At 24.6% G+C, this 21,932-nt stretch overlaps 1 protein-coding gene across 5 annotated transcripts; it reads left to right on the top strand.

The window, feature by feature from the left end:
• The first annotated feature begins 9,571 nt into the window (after positions 1–9,571).
• LOC126901852 (probable serine/threonine-protein kinase MARK-A) lies at positions 9,572–21,725 on the top strand. Of its 5 annotated transcripts, none has more exons than XM_050678702.1 (18): positions 9,572–9,922; positions 10,144–10,343; positions 12,790–12,907; positions 13,077–13,155; positions 13,245–13,365; positions 13,515–13,666; positions 13,731–13,796; positions 13,864–13,994; positions 14,098–14,219; positions 14,320–14,646; positions 14,720–15,372; positions 15,457–15,554; positions 15,616–15,795; positions 16,300–16,593; positions 16,659–16,851; positions 16,914–17,020; positions 17,095–17,210; positions 20,777–21,725. In XM_050678702.1, the coding sequence occupies exons 3-18, from the start codon at positions 12,801–12,803 to the stop codon at positions 21,475–21,477; spliced, it is 3,447 nt and encodes a 1,148-aa protein (XP_050534659.1). In that variant the 5' UTR covers positions 9,572–9,922; positions 10,144–10,343; positions 12,790–12,800; the 3' UTR covers positions 21,478–21,725. The 5 variants fall into 5 exon arrangements, 3 of the variants coding, with proteins under 3 accessions (XP_050534659.1, XP_050534658.1, XP_050534657.1); XR_007703135.1 differs by lacking the exons at positions 9,572–9,922; positions 10,144–10,343 and adding exons at positions 10,692–11,028; positions 20,203–20,379 and having other exon boundaries at positions 20,777–20,961; XR_007703136.1 differs by lacking the exons at positions 9,572–9,922; positions 10,144–10,343 and adding exons at positions 10,693–11,028; positions 20,203–20,323 and having other exon boundaries at positions 20,777–20,961.
• The last annotated feature ends 207 nt before the right edge of the window (positions 21,726–21,932 follow it).

Raw genomic sequence — 21,932 nt, 5'->3', positions numbered from 1 at the left:
AATGAAAAAGGGGTTTATTAATAAAAATTATTTCTCATAAAAAAATGTGTGGATCCATAAACTTTTCAATAAGTTATAGCATTATAAAGTTAAATATAATATGAATAATAAAATCGAGAATTTTCACACGAAAATAGCATTCGGTAGCCATTTTCGCCGTGAAGAAAAGTCCAGAGGTCAAATTTTTTTTTTTCAAATTAAAGTATATTACATTAGCTTTAATTTAAGATATATATAAAAGTGTCAGAACTTCCGGATCATTTTCAAAAGTTATGTTGAAAAAGTAAATTTTTTGTGAAAAAGTTGTCATTTTAAATCCACCCCTGTGGGCAGGTTAAGTGTCAGATTTACAAAAAAAATATACCAAATGATAAGTAAAGACATCAAGCATCTATATAAAAAAAAATTATATTGATATGTTCATTTTTGAAAAAGTTACGGCAGTTTTTAGTAAAAAAAATTGAAAAAATTTCGAAAATTAGCGATTTTTAAATTTGTAATTTTTTTGGAGGTTTCCCCCATTTACGGGGAACGAGGGAAATTTTTTCAATTTTGAAGGGTAATGTCTTCGACTAGATACAATTTGTGATCTTTTGACATATCGTTGAAAGAAATCCGTTCGGTGAGAGCTGAGAAAAAGTGGTAACAGACACAAAAAAAAAAAAAAAACACATCATAGTAAAACCAATACCTTCTCAGCTTCGCATCGAAGCTAAAACTGATAGTATTTTGTCGAATATGAATTACAATTAAAGTGTAAAGAAAGAAAACTTAAATTTGATTCACCAATTTATAACCAATTATTGAATTTTAAAATTTAAAATTTTTTGACCTTTAGGTTATTTGAAATTCTACGCAAATTATTTGTGTTTAATCAATTAAAATCAACCTAAGTAATAACGTTATTTATTATAAAATTTAATAATACTTCAAATTTGTACAAGTGACAAAATATTTTGCTGCCATAATAACCTTGCTTACCATAGCCGAAATATTATATATTATATGTATTGATGTTCTGTTTTCTAATTAACTTAAATTCAGGGGCATCATTTGAGGAGCGAATACTTGGATATTTGCCCAAGTCTAAATTTTAGTGTAAACTGTGGCCGATCAATTTGCACACTTACTGACCGAGCCCATATCTCTTAGTCGATTTATAATAATCTAAGAAATAGTATAGTAAATTTCTATTTAAATTTTAAAATATTGTCCAAAAATTTTATATACACAGCTATACCATCCTAATTACGGCTAAATATATATAACATTTCAATTACTAGAACATTAATCATTTTGTTAATATATTATTAACTATTTGGCATAAGCTTAGAAATAAATAGATAATAAATTTACTTCCCTTATCCGTGGATTGTACAAAACTGACCTGCTTCCCCCAAATAATTTTTCTGGATTTTAGAATTCTATTAGTAATAGTGGCCGTAGAATCTTTTTTACATTGACAAAAACTGAAATGCATTTCAATAGATCTGGTAGCTTGTATTGTAAGTTTTAGTTAGTACTTTTGTTAGTAACAAAAATATTAAATAAAAAATCAATGAATATAACAAACAAAATAGATGCGGGACTATATCCTTTAATGTTCATTGAAAATTAATGAAAACACCAGAAGTTTAACTTGAAAAAAGAGGAAACACGTGCACACCTCACATAAATAAAATAATTAATAAAAACATAGCTCATTTCAAGGACGTCAGCAGTCATTCTTCATACAAAGATTATAAAATTTGACCAAGCAAAAAGTCAAAGGGGACAATTGACGTACTTTACCCTCCGCGGACGTCTATGGTTCCTTACATAAGTAATATTAAATAAAACGATACCCGGTCTCTGAAGAAACCAATTAGATGGTTGGATACTTTGCCGAAAAGACCTGACTAGTTGCAATAAAATATCAGACCAAAATTGAATTTTTTTAAATTTTATTCTACATAAGTTTAGATATAGTTACCGAAGAATTAAAGTTGAAATTTCATAAAGTTTTGGCTTTTTTATTAATCTTCAAAAGTATATGATTGTGTTTTAATAGTTTAAAAAACAATTGTCATATTTTTTTTATAATTCAATGACCTATAAAATAAGTTTTAGCTGAAAAAGTAAACATATTGTGTATACTAGTAATAAGAACATTTAAAGGCCATTTTTTTTTCTATAATACTCTTAATAATTATGTGAACTCAAATGTTTTTTTTTTGTTAAAAACTTGCTTAAAATGTATTTTAAAAATCAAGTTCTGTTGAGCCTTGCGGCAAAAATAGTCATAGGTTATAGAAAAAAATCTATACAATATTTACATATGCTTTTAANTTATAGAAAAAAATCTATAGAATATTTACATATGCTTTTAATAGCTACTAATATTTGTTAATGAATGGTATAGGCATTATTAATACATAATAAATGTCGATAAAACAAACAAAAATTGATTATTTGAGTTATAGTGAATTATCAATAACGACCAGATTAGAAGTAAATCTTTTTCATTTACAATACATATATCATATACAAATATTTTATTTCTCATAAATTATTAATATTTTACATAAATCATTAATTGATTTTTTGTTATCTTGGTATTACTCCATAATATGGATGATATAACCGGATTTGCGCTCATTATCGTTATATTTATCATATGAATTCATAAGTAATTTTTGTATTGCTTAACTGAAGTTAAAACTGAGCTATACTTTACTAAACTTATAAATATTTAAAAAAATATTACACTATTTATCTTTTCTAGAGAGTGTAATAAATACCAATTTTGAGTTTTAATACTTTTAAAATACCAATCTCGGAATAATTTATGCCAAATTTTGAACTCCTTTAATCATCTATAAAACCAAAATATTAAAATAAATGTGTCAGATTTTAATTTAATGACTTAAAAAATATATGGGTGAATGTATTACACACAATTGATCTAAACCAAATTTTGGACCTTCTCTGATCCCTCTTTAAGAAAGTATAATTAAAAAACCATTATCAGATTTGAATTCAGAAATTTAAAAATATAAAAGTATACTTTTTTTTTAACCTGGTCAAACTTGATCAATTTTTTTATTGTGAAACATACCATCACGTTGGCGGCTTTAATCCATCATTGAATTATATATAACAACAAAAATAAAAAAAAACAAAAATGTGTGCAATTTAGCATGATAAATGACAGAAGGAATGAAGAAGCAACAAAATCGATCCAACGGCAATTTCAAACCGATTATGACCAGTCTTTTGAGGAAATCAAAACTGTTTAGGTTTTAATTGTAACTTTTATTCCTAGTTGATTTATTAAAACGAAATAACGAGTTATTTACGCTATTATGCCAAAAAAAAATTAAGGTTGACTTGCGCATTTTCTTGCGCGATAAAAACACAGATGAGTACTTAAAAGTGAGTTTTTGTACTTCAAAGAAGTAAATGCACATTAAATATCTTAACGTACCTATTGATTAGAGTTTGTTTAATTATTGTAGTTAATTCAAATTTTACCAAAGAAGTAATTAAAAAAATGCTAGTACATAAATGCATAAAAGTTAATTGTGTTGTCTTTAATTTCCCAATCGGCAATTTTTTATCTCGACGATCATAGCCCTTATGGAGATAATTTTGACATGCAGAAAAAATAATTCTTTAAGAACATAACGAACACAAGGGTTTCTTATCAAAATCTAAACAACTTGAAATTGATAAATCAATTATACATCAGCTTCTACTAGAAGAAATAGTTATAATGAAACACCGCCTTCTAAAATAACTTTGTTTGATCACTATTTTATAAATGTGTTAAGTGATATAAATAATATATCTGATCAAAATAATTTTTTTAATAACAAAATATGTGATGATACTAATACAGCTGAACAAAATGAGCCAACAAACACAAGTTTTTTTAATACAAATATAAAATGAACCAATGACATCTGAAAGTTTCATATTTACGTCAAGAAATGAACTGAGATTCAAGATAACTTATTGAATTAGATCACTGAATTAGTTGTACAGCCATTTTTCATTAGAGAAGAGAAGTTAATTTTAACATTAGCTTGTAGTTGTTTAGTGTTAAAAATTACATTATAGCTAACTAGGTATTATTTATTTATAANTTTTAGTGTTAAAAATTACATTATAGCTAACTAGGTATTATTTATTTATAAATAATCTCATTAGTTGCCATTATATACATAATGAAAAAATAGGTTCACACATGCATTCTCTTGCGCGATAAAAGAAATAACAGATGAATAGACATAATAAAAATTATTATTGATGGTCCATCTTTGAATTTATGACATTACAATTTGTAATTTGAAAACTACAAAGGTACTTTTTTAAAACAACCTAATTCAAGCAGTGTCTTTGGTCCTGATTCCGTAACAGTCAAGTTTCTTACTAAAATTAACTTGCTTAACACGTTGATTGCCTTGTTTTGATGTGTCACTTATATGTNCTGCCACTGTTTTGATGTGTCACTTATATGTAAATATTTAAATGCTGATTGAAGCATTTAAATAAACTGATAACAGAGAATCAGATGATANTTGCCTTGTTTTGATGTGTCACTTATATGTAAATATTTAAATGCTGATTGAAGCATTTAAATAAACTGATAACAGAGAATCAGATGATACGGTATTTAGGCGGTAACTGAGGGGCTATTTGACCCCATGAGTCTTCAAAAATAACATAACAGTGAAGGACTAAATGACCCCTCATGGATCACTTAAAAATTCTACTAATGGGCTGAAACGACCCTCATGGCAGTCAACGTGTTAATTTGTACAATTAATGTATATATATATATATATATATATGTATAATTTTTTTATCATTCTAAAAGTACTTTTAGAAAAAATTCTTTGAAGATGTACTATAGTATTATTGGTTATTGTCAAAATTGTTCTTGAATGAGTTCTGTTATAGCAATTTTTATATAAAATGTAAAACATGTGATTTGAGGATATGAACTACGAGCGAAGTAAGCGATTTTTTGAAATAATGTGAAAAAATTGCGGCTTCATAGTAAAGATGATGTGACTCCTTTGTACATATGACTTGTATTTGTAATAAAAATATAATAAAAAATGTATTAGTCTGTTGTGTGTGTTAACTGTTTGGTATTTATTATAATTTTTAGAAGTAATATGTAGTTTATTAAAAATTATTGTAATTTGTAGTATGATAGGTACAATTTCAAAAAATATTGACATTACATTAGCGTTGAATAGATATTTTCCCAATAGCTGATTCGATGAACCACTTGTATCCCAAATGTTGATTTTAACGTTACGACCTTGGATTTGAGTTCGTTTTAAATAAAATTCAACACCATTTGTCGGAATGTATTGTCTTGTAAAATCGTCATGACAATACCTGGATACAATGGAACTCTAAAGAAATAATTTTATTATTTAGTCCTTGTTTGAGAAAAAATTTTAAACACTAAGGAAATTAGATTATTTCAATACGTTTAACTTTCATTACATTTAATGTCAAATGTTACAAAAAATTGTATGTAAAATGTAATTATTAACTATTACTTACCTTTCCAGAATTAGGTTCGCCTATNATGTAATTATTAAGTATTACTTACCTTTCCAGAATTAGGTTCGCCTATAATTACAGTTTTCAATTCTTCTTCGACAAACAAGCTATTACTTATGATTGACATTGCAAAATATAATTAAATTGGAAAAAATTAAAAAAACATTTATTAGTAGCTATCTATTTACAGTATAAGTCAATTATTAAGACATTTGTCGTTAATATATTTTGATAAGGTTTATAACTACTTTTATTTTGACAATTTTTGTTTTGATTTGGTTACCATAGCTTCCTATTTAACTTACTACTTTAAACACATCTAAATCATAAGATTTCTAAAATTATTATTATTATTTAATTACAAATTATAGGAATAATATAATTTTCATAAATAGAATGTTAGGTTTAAAGATGTATAAGTAATAATATTAATATTTTTCTTTCGATTTTATTTGTATTGGCAATCATGGAAGAAATATTGCCATACCGTATTTTAGATAACTATGTATACGTGAATGTATATTGTTTTGTATTACATTATTATCCGTTACAAAAAGAAAATATTTTTTGTACATTTTATTATTACTTAAATTAAATAAATATTATATTTTACCGTTTTGAATTTTACAAAAATTGATTTTAGGTTTTATGCATTTGAAAAAGAAAATTCCATCAATTATTAAACAAATTTTTTTTAGACGAATTCTAAAGTCTGATCATACCAAATCATTTTTGAGTAAATTTATGATATTTTTAGTCCATGCTACTCAAGTAATTTAAGTAATTTAAGTTTAAGTAATTAGAGCTATTTTTTGTTAATGGTGATGATAAGTTCGTCAAATTTCACAAATATTTGTATCATAAATATTTAAAAATAAAAATTTGGTTAAAATACAACTTGAATAACTCAATAACTGGAGAGTTTATTTTTTGTAGAAAGGAATACACGTAAACAGATCCCCAATCAAGTTTTTTGTAATTATGTATAAAAGCATTATGTTAAATATCTTATAACGTAGTAATTATTATATTTAAAATATTTTTACAAATAGTAAATAACTAGTTATGTAAAAGAATTTTGTTCATAATTTAATAAAACAATTGTTTAGAAAATAATGCTTAAATATTGTAAAATAACAATTCACAAATGATTATTTATATAATTAGATAATATAATTATAATGTATTTATTAAAAGTGAATTTAGTAATTGTATTGTAATTATTCAATACTTATTAACATGCATTTTTTAAATCGACTTTTCAGCTAGGAAATTGTATATTATATAATGAATATTATTTTCACTGAAGATTATTTATATTAGAAGTAAAGAAAATTAAACGAGCTTTCGGAAAAAATTTAAAGTTGTGTTATGAATGTTTTTTATTAGTTATATCACATCATCATAAATTATATAAATAACAAATATTATAATTTTATTTTTGTTACACGTTTTATAGTAATAATTTAGCGTTAGTACACATATATCTTAGTTTTTCAATAACACTGCCAAAGAAGTTTTTCGTAGTACTGTTAAAAATGTAACTTAGTAATATCATCCCAATAGCGTAAAATAATTATCTCGTATTATAAAAAAGAACTTTTATCATAAAAAATAATGGTTAGATTTAAGACTAATTAATTTGTAAACATATCCTTTAATTATCTTTAACCTAATTTGATATTGATTTGATCTATTGACTATTCGTAAATAATATTATTCTATACATTTGATAATTCTTTTATTTAAGTATAGAGGGGGTAAGCTAATATACTTTTACTCCCTCCATAGTAATAATTTTTGCTTGGGCTTTACAAATAGCGGTATTTTAATGACGTTTTACGTCTAATCGGTACGTCACCGTCTTGAACACATTTCATATTTTTAGTCCGATGATACACAAGTGAGATATCTTTGTCCAATAATAAAACACAACTATACGCGCCATACCATTCTTTAAATTATTATAATCTATAAAAAATTATGATATATACAATATTTTTAATAATTTTTTATTTAATACTACTTTTAATTTTTTGTAATTAACGATATAAAAAATGAGATGACAGTTAGTTTTTAAGTTATAAAGCATTAATGTACATTAAAGTAATGCAAAATCATAATCGGTGAATACTATTTAATTTTATGGAGGTATATGTTGTTTACGTAGATGTAGTGGACATATAATAAAACACAAATATATTAATAATATATTCTATTTTATTTTATAAAATAGAAATTTATTTAGTTTAATGTATCTCTCATAATTTATTAAATTTTCTGATTTAAAATTTTTAAGTCTAATGAAAATGTTGGTATATTAATTCATTATATTAGCATATACAAATCTGCTGGTAATGATTTACATGTTAGGAGAAAATTTGATTGGATAAATGACATTCATTTTGACAGCGTGCCATTGATACTGTGTATTAGTGTTGGAATAATTACTTTTTTTTATCAATTAAATCACTTAATAGTTTAGGAACTATTTAAAAATTACTCAATATAACAANATTTATTAAATCACTTAATAGTTTAGGAACTATTTAAAAATTACTCAATATAACAAATAATTAAGTTGCGTTACTTTTGTGATATTTAAGTAAATTAACATCAACATTATTAATTACAATGAAAGTTACTTTTATTTCATTTATATGTTAAATGTGAAATTTATTTAAATTAAATCATTTTTATTGGTAATAATTTTAATGAGACTTCACTTAAGAGTGTATTTAGAGATTCACNAATTTTAATGAGACTTCACTTAAGAGTGTATTTAGAGATTCACAATAATATGTAAAACATATTTTTTTTTATGATAAGCCCCCCTAGTATAGAATCACAAACAAGCCAGTTAAAGGCAGTGCGAACTTTTATAATAAATCGCTCAATATAAAGTAATGAATAAGTGATCACAATTACTCTTGAATAATTAATTTAAATTAAAATTAAATTACTTTTTATATCTGTAATTAAGTAATACTAAAATTTTTTTATAAGTATTTTTGTTACTGTAACTTATAATTCAAGCTAAGTTAATACCTTCCAACACTGTAATATATCTACTGTGATGATTAATTTTAATTTATTATTGTAGAAACCAGGTCCTTTAAAGATTTAAAAAAGGAGAAAAGACAAAAAAAATCCTTTAGAATACTGCTAAAATCACACTTGTGGACGATATATATAGAAATAGGTACTGGCTACTTGGTACTATATGTGTATTTGAAAGCTAATGATTTTTAAAAGTTAATTTGTTTAATCAATTAAGATAGAGTAGGCATCTGTAGAGTCAAATTAGTTTCAATACTTTTACCTATGTTATAAGTAGGGCTGGTGACTTAGAGCATTTCAAAAATTGTTTGGTCTAATATTGAGACGCTGAATGTCGTGTAAATTTATTGTAGGTATCAACAGTATCACAGGGATAGTTTTTGTTGCTGGGAAGTGATTCCACTATGCCTCCATATCTAAATTTCTAATTATATACATTGTTTAATGCTGAGAAAAACAAACCCGAATATCTATTATTATTGATGTACTTGGGATGACTAAAACAAATTTATAATAAATGCTTTAAATCTCGAGTCCGGATTTTAAGTCATAATGATTCCCTTATTATTATAACTATTATAATATTATACATCGTAAGTTCTAATACAAATTGTACGCATTGTAAAATATTGTTTTTCAAAAACTTATTATTAAATGAATCATTTAGAAACAGTTGTAGTTATTGTCAAAAAAATTTATGTGAATATAATTTATAATTTATTTGTGGTTTGCATTATTTGGCTATTCGCTAATGACCACGCAAATTGAACATATGTGAAAAACAAACTGAATGTTGGTGACACAGACGCCGCAATAGTTAATGTATGTATTTATTTAAATTCATATTTATTTAGAACAAGTTGCCGTCTTGTTAAATGTCGCTTATGTCACTCATCATAAATTGTCGATAACTCTTATCACTCAGTTATCACTGTACGGTAAAAAAGCATAATAATAATATTCAAAATTTCGTGGGATGTATATTCTATAATTCAGTTTATTGATTAAACAGTAAACTTATGACGGGTCTTTAACCTGAATTACAGTTAAACAATTGTTAGGTCCAATGAGACTTGTCGCCTCATTAATGGGTTTTTATTTTTGTATTTAGTTCTTAGTCAAATTTTAAAAAATAACAAAGTTCTAATCATTAATATTGTATGGAATTTAGATTGAAGGCAAAATCTAGATAATTAACAATGATTTAATATAAATTTAAAAGTGCTCGAGTATATACATTCAAGACTATGACGCTCGTTTTCTGTAGAACACTTTTGCTGCCAACCTATGTGGAGGGGTATGTTGGAGAATGAATCTTAAAATACTATTAATAGATTTCTATCCGCCACCACTGTCTTCAACGTAGTCCCTACAACATTTAGTCTTGGACACATCACATTATTATTTTTCAGACACTATACGATATTTCGATTTATTATTTTCGGGAATTTCTCTTGCATATTAATATTAATTTGCCCTCAATTTTCGTCACTGACATTTGCTCCACATTTTTTACAGCCTGTAGTGTGTGATTTACAATAGTATTATGTATCGTTCAAACGAAACGAAAAACAAAAATTCTATATATTTTACGCATTAAAAAATTGTTTGAAGTTTTCTGTGTTTAAATGAGGGTTTTCAAAAATATTCTATTTTGAGTTATCAACAAAGGAAAAATCAAACTGTGTATTTTACACTTTGTGCATAATACTAACAAGGTATGTAAATAATCATGTCAATTCTCTTTTTAGTAGAATTTAAGAATTAATACATTCTAGATACATCATAGTATATTTTTTTAATATACATAAGTAGAATTCTTCAATGCCAGAAATTATTGTTTTGATATAGATATGGATTTAATAGAAGAAAGATAAACATTTTTCTTGAAATTATTTATAAACTATATATAATTCCTTTATCATTTATAAATAGTTTAGATTCGACAATTTTAAACTAAATTTAAGTTGTATTATCAGTTAATTTTGTGTTATTACATTGTTTACAAGTATTTTGAATACAATATTTTTAACATAAAAAACTTTTAATTATCGTTTATTTTATTATACAGTTTATATGAAATTAACTTTATTTAAAATATGATTTTTCATTATTTGTTAGTCCAGTGAATACTAAAACTTAGATTATATGGGGTTATGATGGAGAAAGGGGTCACATGGATAAATCAATATCACAAATGATCTAGACTTGTTCATTTTATTTAATAAATTACTTTCATGTACAAATATTTTATGTTAAATATGTACATATATGTATATATATTTTCATATGAAGTTATTAGCATTTGGACTATGAAGCCTTTCAAATCTTATTACGTATTTATAGAACAGTCTATATATTGTTACATGCTTGTGTGTAGTTCTGTTAATCAAAGTTCTAGTAGTAAGTAATTTATTTCTAAGATGTTCAATCAGTAATGGTTATAGTGGGGGTCATATATGGTTTTTATAACAATTTATTATTTTTTCAAATATATTAAGAAAGAATTGGTGAAATTACATAAGTCATTCAAAGAAAAATTAAATAAAATCCTTTAAAATGTTCTGTGATTTGTATTTTTGTATTAAATAGATTTGTCTTTTAATTTATATTAAATAATATACTTTTCTATAAGTTGTCTCATACAAAAAACTGGCTCCATCATTGACTTTCCAGGGAAAAAACTGAATTGGTTCTTTGTTACTAATGTTACTACTTTTATTCTTTTGTCTCTTACCTTTTCTAAAATTTCTATACTATGACTTATAAGCTTTATGATTCTATATTTCCACACTCCTGTATGTCCCTATACCTTTAAATATCTGCACCACAATACTATTCCTTCATTTTTTTGGCATTTTCGATATTAATAAGAGTTTGTTAAAAATATTCTACAACCACCTTATGCACAATACCTCCTAATATTTTCCATACTTCTATTGGCACTTAATATGGTCCTACTGCTTTATTCTTTTTCATTGATGCCACAGACTCCCATACATTTTTCTCACTAATTAAATCTACCAGTCCATTTTTCCACAAGATATCCTCTATTGTCTCTCTTGCTTTTCATATAAATATTATAATTATAATAGCTTGAGAAAAAAAAGGTTTTAATGCAAAATAGATGATATATATATCAGTAAATTTTCATAGTTAACTTGCTATATAATAAATGTAAAAATTTAATTTGGAATGTAAAAGATAAATATTTAATTTTTTATATATTTATTATATTAAATATTTTTCAAAAAAAAAAAATACATTAAAACCTTTTTAATAAAAAATGTGATAAAATATTGTTAGTTGTGTGAATAAACCTCATGTTATATGTTTTATGAAAAGTAATAGGTTTCACATTTATTGCTGTTAAAATAAAAATTTAGTTTTTAACCATTAGATAATTTTTCCATGACATTTTTTTGTGATACTTATACGTAAACAAAAGTAAAGTATATACATTTTTACAAAAAAAATTGCTTATAATACAATCTCATATTTTATAAAAATTAGTATAAAAATAATATATTAATATTTTTTATTTATATATTGTTTTTAACAATTGACATGTTTCCTTGCTTATTGTTATTGAACAGTCTGTATCACTACATTTATAATTAACTTCTGAATAATTTCTACATTTTTGGATTTCGATTAGTTACTGTTTTTACAATCATTCACAATATTCACCAGTTTAGTTTATTTTAGTATTATTGTTGAAAAATAATTGAGAGAATTGTTTCATTAAAAACAAGCATATTATGCTTATTTGGAAATTTTAGATTACTTAGGTATACTTTAAATTTAGATCATTCAATATCTTGTGAAAGTTTTTTTTTGGGCCCCTAAAATTAATATTCATTCATGTTATTCATTCATGCATATGTTGAATATCTTTCAATTAAATTGATGATTATTAAAAAATAGTCTAATCTTAAAATAGCATATCATATTTTTCTACTTTCATGTACCAATAGAATTTAAAGCTAGTCTTATGTTATTATTTTTTTATTGAAAAAGTAAATTAACTTAAAAGACCCAAAAATGATTTAGAGGAATTTATGTTATTTTTTTAAAATAACTATTAATAGATTTATACTTTTTGTTTTTTATTTTATATGTAATGTTTAATTTTTGTAATAATTTATTTATAAATGTGTTTAGACAAAATAAAAATGGTTGTACCAGAAAATGGAGTTATGTGTGATAATATTATGCGAGGCATTGAGAAAGATGGTGGTGGAATACATTTACATAACCGTAAACAAAAACTTAAACAAAAGTAAGTTCAATAAAATTACACTTATCAAATTATTTGACTTAACTAAATATGAGTTAATATAATTAAATATTTCAGTTAATGTAATATGTGCCATTTTTGTAAAATCAATTGTTAAATATTATTAAAGTAATGAAAAAAATTATTCATTAAAATTAATATTTATTTTTAGGTTTGATATATTGAAAAAACTTGGAGAAGGTTCATGTGGAAAAGTTCAATTAGGTATTTGTAAAGAAACAGAACAACTAGTAAGTGAAACATTTTTGGTGTTTTAAATTTAATGAGATTTGATTTGATAAATATAATGATGTTAATTTAATTATATTTGTGTTTAAAGGTTGCTATCAAAACAATAAGAAAACGGAAAATTGAGACTGAAGCTGATCTAATAAGAATAAGACGTGAAATACAGATAATGTCATCTGTGAGACACCCTAATATTATTCATATATATGAAGGTAATAAATATATATATATATTTAAATAACGTAAATATTTTTATTTTTCTTGTCTACTTCAACTTAATTTATGATTTGTGATAATCATTTATTAAAATTTTTGACTAAGTAATAATTGTTCTTATAAAAATTTTTATAATTCTTTTAAGTATTTGAAAACCGAGAAAAGATAGTACTTGTTATGGAGTATGCTGCTGGTGGAGAATTATATGATTTTCTAAGTGAAAAAAAAGTACTTACTGAAGAAGAGGCTAGGAGAATATTTAGACAAATTGCAATAGCTATATTTTATTGTCATAAAGTATTTATAAAATTGTTTAAGACATTTTTAAAATTAATTTTAATGTAATTATGATACTTTGTAGCATAATATCTGTCATCGTGATCTCAAGCTAGAAAATATATTGTTAGATGAACAAGGAAATGCTAAAGTAAATATAAGACTAATATTTTTGTTTTGTGTTAATTATATTTTCTCATTGTATTTTAAATTTACAGATAGCTGATTTTGGCTTATCAAATGTTTTTAATCATAAAGCACTTTTATCAACTTATTGTGGTAGTCCATTATATGCATCACCAGAAATTGTTACTGGAACACCGTATCATGGACCTGAGGTTGATTGTTGGTATGTTATTATTAATTTACATAAGTTATTTGATTATAATGATATACATATAGGCTAAGATAATTCATAATTTTGAAATAAAACTATTTTAATTACTGTATAGGTCACTTGGAGTTCTGCTATATACACTAGTTTATGGTACTATGCCATTTGATGGATCAAATTTTAAGCGTCTAGTTCGCCAAATTTCTCAAGGAGAATACTATGAACCAAAAAAGCCATCAAGTAATTTTAAAAAAATTTTTTATTTTTGATGTAGCATAATTCTTTATTATAAATAATAATCAATAATTAATTATTTTTACTATATGGTGTTTTTATTTAGGAGCATCACCTTTAATTGCTCAAATGATGACTGTTAATCCAAATTCACGAGCTGATATTCATAAAATTTGTTCACATGAATGGTTAAATGAAGGTTTTTCAGAAAAGCAGCAATGCTTTTTCGTTGCTGAAGAAATGGCTTCTTCAACTCCAGTACGGTTAGATTTACTACTTTCTTTAGCACCATCAGCTAAAGAAACCAATAATAATCTTACATTACCAGACACTCAAAGTAATGTTGGTGGAAATGAAAATGGTCCAATAAGATCTCAAAGTTTAGGCAATATATCACCTTCTCGTATATCTAATGTAATTACTGAGATACCTGGTATGTATTTCAAAGAAATTGTATATCAACTTTTAAATATATAATAGTTGCATACATTTTTTTTAAATTTTAGTAGAGAAAAAACCGAAAAAGACTAAAAAAAGGGATCGTTCAGTTAGTCGCTCAAAAAAACAAAGCCAGACTACTAATAAAGTTGAACAAGATATTAAAACATTACTTCCTGAACAGTCTTCCTTGCCTGTAGCTAATAATGCAGATTCTGAAGAGTGTTGCTTGGCTGTAGCTAATAATGCAGTTCCAGAAGAATCTTCTTTATCTATAGTTAATAATGCAGTTCTTGATAAACTTTCCTTGCCTGTAGTTACTAATAAAATTTCAGAAGAAGTTCAACCTGTGTTAGAACAAAATAAAGGTACTGAACGTGATATTAAGCCTTATGGTGAACGTGGACGTCGGCGATCAAGTAGAGTTCTAGAAGCTGTTGAAAAATTAGATTTAATTGAATCTATGTCTAGAAATAATATAGATCAAAAAAGACGTAGTTCCCTTGGTAGTGGATCATCTAATAGTTCTAAAAAAAGCATAACATCAAATAGCTCTTTAACAAAACATGAACCTGAATTTAGTCTTGAATCAACAGTTGGACTTAATAAATTAGCCGAATGTGCCTTAAAAGATGAACCACTTGTTTGTGGAATAAAAGTGAATAAAAATGATTTTAAAAATCTACCCGATGATTTAAAAAAGAGTTTAAATGCCATTAGGGTAATATATTTGCATTTGTATTTGTTTTATTAATAACACAATTATAATTTAGCTGCTAAACTTACTAAATAAGTTATTTTTTAGATTATTGGAGATTCAATATCTGATAATAATAATATAAATGCAGTACCGGAGTCTAAAAGAAAAACATCAAGAGCAGAAATAAAATTAGCTAGACCCGAGTAATTATATTTTATGAAATCAATTTTTAAATAAAAAAATATTTATTGTGTTTTGACATAGGCTACCCAAGAGTACTATTAATAAAGAGCAGAAAATTGATGAAAATGAAACTAGTGATTCTAATTACAAAACTGAAGTCAAACATTTTGTTCAAGTACCTAAACAATCTCGACGTGCTGAAGTATCTATCCCTATTTCAGCATCAACTACGGGAGTATCAACATCACCTTTACCACCCAGGTATATTTTTTAATGGTTATTTCAATTTAATATTTTTTATAGTAAAAAGAGACATCAATGATTATTCTGTATTATAAATAGAAAGCATGTTTATATACATATATAAATTGTTAAGTTATTCACAACACTTTATCAGCCAGTAAACATTTTTATTAATAAGCTTGAAAACTTAGTAATGTGATCTAACTAGTGATATAGTGTTGGTGTGATATGGGGGTATATTCCCTCTAAAGCAAAAGATATTTCTACACTATTGTATATTCCAACAAATTTGCACAAACTTGGATCTTTTTTAAATGGCTCAAACAAAATTTATGAATGCATATAAATCTGCTTAGAATATTTTGAAATTAATGTTTTCAGTTCTTTCTTTTTCAATTAAAATGCATAGATTTAGTCAAGTTTAAATGTATTGTTAATATTATGCATCATGCTAAATAACTTATAATAATATTCCATTCTTTATGTGAATAATATTATTTGTTATTATAATATAATTTATAGACCTATTACAAGACAAAGTAGTCAAACTCGTGAACATATTATTCCTATACGCTTTGAATCTGAGGATAAATCAAAAGCTAAGCCTATTCAAAGAACTACTTCTATTACTAGCAGTACAAAAACTAGTGGTAGTAATTTATCTAGACAAAGTACAATGGAATCAGACAGTAATAGTAGTATCGTTAGCATGGGTGGAGAACCAATAAGAAAATCTCCTCGTGAAGTTATTATACCTATTGCTGTTGAAGGTGGTGGTTTTGTTACACCAAGTGAAAATACAATATCTAGAATTAGGTAATTAAAATTAATTAATGTAAATTAAGAATAATTTTATATTTAAATGATTTAAAATCTTATAGTTCTTCTAATGATAATATTGATGAAGTGGGAGCACCGGGTGGACCTGGAAGATGTTTCACTTTACGTAGTACTCGAAGGCAAAAACCATTAGCTAAAAGCTTACAACCTGCTGATAGTATAAGTTCTGATGAAGAAGATGACAGTTTTGAAATTTTAACAGCTGAAAATCTATTTTCTACATTACTGTCTAGGGTATTTAAAATAATTATTTTGTAAAAAATTTATTGTTTTAATTTAAAATTTTTTTCTTAAAGGTGCGTGATTTAACGAATCGTTTGAGTACTGATGAATCTAGATCATCTGATTTTCCTAGATCATTCTTTAATCACCATCGTTCTATATTTGATCATCAAACACCATTGTAAGAATTTGTAACGCTTAATTACTTGTATTTTGAATTTTATAGTTTTGTGTTATCTTTTTCCCTATATATAGACGTCGTTTAACTGAAACTAGATCTTTTAATCGTGCTGAAAATGCTCCATGGCGTAGAAGTTTTGTTTCTACCACATCGCCACAAAAATTTCAACCAACTGATGGATTTTCTAGAGGTAATTATCAAAATTGAAAAATAGGCTATTTTTAAATTATTATTATTTTTTATATTATTTATTCTAAATACAGTAAGAAATCGCTTATTAGAAATATAATAAATCTAAGTGAACTTATTAATTATATTTTGTATTTGTAATAAAATAAAATTTTAAAAATAATTTATTTTTTTTTAAATTTGAAATGGCACATAGAGTTAAAAAGATAAAGTAACAAAAAATTTATTCCAAAATAATTAAATTTAAAAATTAAAAAAATGTTTTATTTTTAGTGCGGTTTAGGGAATCTGTAATAAAATATCACTTTGATTAAAAAAATTCACTTTTTTCTGATGTGTTACTTTAAATCCTTAAGTATTTAATCAGGGGTGGATTGAAGGGTATTTGGTTCACTGAATTAAAAAAAAAGTCAGCCTGCATTGCTATGTTTTCTAGCTTAGAAAATTATATTTTTTTAAATAAATTTAATTATTTGAGGCAAATTTGATAATTTGGGCAAACATTGGGGAGTCCCAATGTTACAATCCCTAAATTTTTTGTAGTTACCAACCCTATGTTTAATTAATTTAATAAACATTTACCAATTTATAAAATAATTATATATATGTTTGTGTAACTTTCTGTTGTGGTTTTTAAAAAATAATACATTTTTTTTTTTCAAGTCAAATATCGAAATAATGTAAAAATAATAATTTTAATAATCATGGTCACGGCTCCATCTCACTTTTCGTCTAGCTGTTTGACCGCTTTTTGATTGTAGGTAAAATTATCACTGGCCGTCTGTTGCTATAGCAAGGTGGACCAGTCTGCCCTAGCTCATTATGTCTTAATTAGTACTTAAATTATTATTAAGTCTTGATGTCATATTTTATTTATTTAGCCTTAAAATATATTCTAAATCAAATTTCATGACTAAAATTAGAAGAAATAATTGAATACTAAATATTTTATTTTAGTAACAATATTAAAAACTCAGGTTTTTTTATGTTAAAAAAAAATATATAAATTATAATTAAGTAAAATAAATCTAAATGAAATAAAAAAAAAATTTTATTGTAACCACGTAAAAAGATACAGGTGAGGCATCTAAATAAAGTAACTACCTTTTTTGAAAATAGGATAATTTAGTGAAATATGTACCAAAATTTCATTTTTTTTTTTTTTATTCTCAAAGATCTTTGATTTAATAGTTTGAATATTACATCTAGTGTATGATCAAGTTATGAGTTTCGGCAGACAATTATCCACTCATTTATTTGAAGATTAATTGGCCTCAAACAATGATTTGTGATTTTTGATTCCCTAAAAAAGTCTAGAGGAATAAGATTTTAAGAACTTAAAAGGATAATTAAATGTAAAATCAGTGAAATCAACAGAATCGTCATTGGTTCTTCCAGAACTCCAAAGGTGACCATATGCTGAATATAATATTCGACTATTAAATAGAAAATTTTTAAGAATGTAAATGTATATTTTTGAAATTTGGTTTATTTTTCACTGAGTTATTATCTTATTTTCAAACAGATTGTTACTTATGACTTAGCTTTAATAGTGTAATTCTTATTTTACAGGATAGAGTTTATTTATTTAGTTACATTTTGACTATTCTTGGTTTATTGATTATTTCCAGTTAGCGATTACATACTGTATAATATATGTAATTATACATGTATTTTTTTAAATAATGGTTGGAAATAGCCACAGTATAAGTGCTATTCTATTTAGATTTTAAAGAAAGAACTAATAAATCATTCTTCTAATCCTTAGGGTTACATTTATAGTTAATTCCTATGAATTAGTTGTACTTAAGCAATCTAAATAACATGATTAAGAATAGTTTCAGTAAACTTATTCATAAGAATTAACTATAAATACGACCTTTAACTTTATGATGATTATATTTTTTTCAAAGTATTATTTAAAAACTTAGCCTACCCTTTTAAAATTGTGCTTATGACTACAAAATTAATTTGTGTTATTTTTTGGCAGTAGCATAGAATTTTAATGTTGTGTAGGATTTCTTATAACATTTTATGTTATTTTTTTAAAACATAATTTAGATATCAAATATTAAATGCTAAAACAAATATTTAATTCTTAAAATTGAATATAATAAAAATCTAAAAATGTTAAACAAATTTTTTTCATATTGTAAAATTAATATAATATTACATAAAATAAATGTTTTTATCTTAGCATCATAAAAGTAAAAATAAATCACTATGATTTTATTACAATTTTAATTTTCTAAAATTGTTATTTAAAATTTCTCAATATGTAATAGTAATATTATGATTTTCTTATAATGTTATAAATTTTATACTTTGTAGGGAAGTTTATTCATGTTTTAATAAGTTCTGTAAAGAAAAATTTTTAATTTTATAGATTACAAAAATCACTATTTGATATAACTATTTTTATGTGTCATGCTTTTATTATTAATTACATAATTTATGAAAAAGTTCTATCACAGCTTATAATTTTTCTAAAATATTTATTATCTAGTTTTATATTTCATTTGTTTGGCACGATTAATAAATTAGATGGTATAGTTTTGTGTTCTAATAACAGTAATAAATGGATGGGCGAATTTTCAAAATACATTTTTTGGCTGTTCAGAACAGCTCAAAAATATAAAATTTACAATAATGATTTGTTGGAAATGAATTATTTGTGCAAAATGTTTGATAATTCCTTAGTGTTGTGAGTTATTATGATGCTAAAATTTTTCCATGATATGTAATAAAAACATTTTTAATGGTATTATTTCAACATAAAAAGTAAATAATAATAATATATTAAAAAAATCATTTATCTAGCTTTAAAAATTTAAGGTCTATATTAAATATAAAATATGATTATAAGTATGATAAATAAGTTTTTTTATGACAATAATACAGTATTTGACATATTATATGCTTACCAAAATATATCTTAAATGATAAGATTGTGTTAGAAAATTGCATGTGTGTGTTTATTTATTTTGTTGCAGCCAATGTGACGGTGCATGTGCCACGCGTCGTACAAGACGAGTAAATAACGATACTTCCTTCTGCCTGTCCGTAATTTAAACCAAAACAAAATTATACACATAACCTATGCCAAAGATATAGGTACGAAACTGTCTCTCACTCTCACTCACATTCTCATTTTTAGTGTTACTAACAAAGTAAATTTTCAAGGAAATAAAGATAAAAATATAGCACTAATGTTATTTGAAGTCTTTGCCGTCACATGTTAAAAAAATTAATAAAAAAATAATGCATTGATCGTTTACTAAAGTAACTAAAGCTTAACTTTATTAACTTGTATAATAAATAAAAAAAAATGTTTTAATTGTATGTTTTTATTTTATCTTGTTTATAAGTAATAATTAGATATTTCTTTAGAGTTATAAGAAAGGGGTTTATCATATTGTAATTTTTTTAGTAGAAGGTTTAATGAATAACTTAATTCTCTTATTTTTGATGTTTTTTTGCTATTAACAATAGTGCTATATTTTATTGATAAATTTCATAATTTTTTTTTATGCTTTTATGTTTATATCAATACATTTTTCTTTACAGACTTGGATCAAAATAACATTAACAAAAATATTACTCCAATGAAACCTCCTCTTTACAAACAAGTTCTTCCTCGTTTTATAGAAACTAATAAAGAATTATCAAAAATACCAAGACATACCTTACTATGTAACATTACTGACTCTAAAGAACGCCAAAATAGAGTTGATCGAATACTTGAAAAATATCGCAGACATACTACTAGCCCAGTATTAAGTAAACTTTCAAGATCAATAAGTTGTCAAGATAAATCTTCTAAAATGTATGATTTAACAAAAGCAAAAACAACAACAAATTCACAATATAATAACTTAAAATCAAATAATATTGGGGCAAGAAGTGTTAGCCCATATGCTCCAGTCAATCATACAGATAAAACACAAACACGTCAGTTGAACTGTAATAGTTATTTACCACAATCTAATTCGTTGAAATATCCCTCTGGAAATAGAGCTCGGTCTTTGTCATCAACATCAATTACAAGTTCAAGCCCAAATGTGTCTAAAACATTAGTCAAATCTAATAGCACTTTGGATAATAGTGAGGATGAAATATCTGAATCATCAAGTACTAAAACTACCGTATCAAAGGAAGGTAATCAGTCATCATTAATTTTTCCTATAGATTGGGCACCTAATAGTAGATGTGAAGAAACTGTAAGTGATAGAATTAGACGACGTAGTTTTTATGTTAAATTAACTTAAAACTATGATCAATTTTTGCGATATAGGTTACCATTTAAGTTTACCATTAATTTTGTATTTATTGATATAATGTTATATTTATAGTTTGGTGTAATTTATACTTTAAAAGCAAAAAATAACAATTAATTTATGCATTGTAGACAGATGTGTAATAATAGATTATTATAAATTTTACTGAAAATCATTTAATTTTTACAACTAAGTTGATTGTGTAATGATAATTTAATAAATTGTAACATTTCACTTAATGGTTTGCTATGAAATAAAAAATCATATTGAGTATCTTCTTTTCAAATAAAATATTTAAAATTATACTTTTGCTAAAATAATGTAGGTAAAGTTATAAATTTATGTTATATTTACGTTAATATTAATGTATTAAAATAATAATTAAGATTTTGATGATTTGTGAAACTATTAAAAAAATCTTTTTTTTTTATTAATTATCACTTAAG

The sequence above is a fragment of the Daktulosphaira vitifoliae genome, unplaced genomic scaffold (genome assembly GCF_025091365.1).
Source record: "Daktulosphaira vitifoliae isolate Bord-2020 unplaced genomic scaffold, ASM2509136v1 Scaffold_3, whole genome shotgun sequence".
In the NCBI taxonomy this organism is placed as follows: domain Eukaryota; kingdom Metazoa; phylum Arthropoda; class Insecta; order Hemiptera; family Phylloxeridae; genus Daktulosphaira; species Daktulosphaira vitifoliae.
The sequence above is the reverse complement of the archived record's forward strand: the minus strand, read 5'-3'. Positions and strand labels throughout refer to the sequence as shown.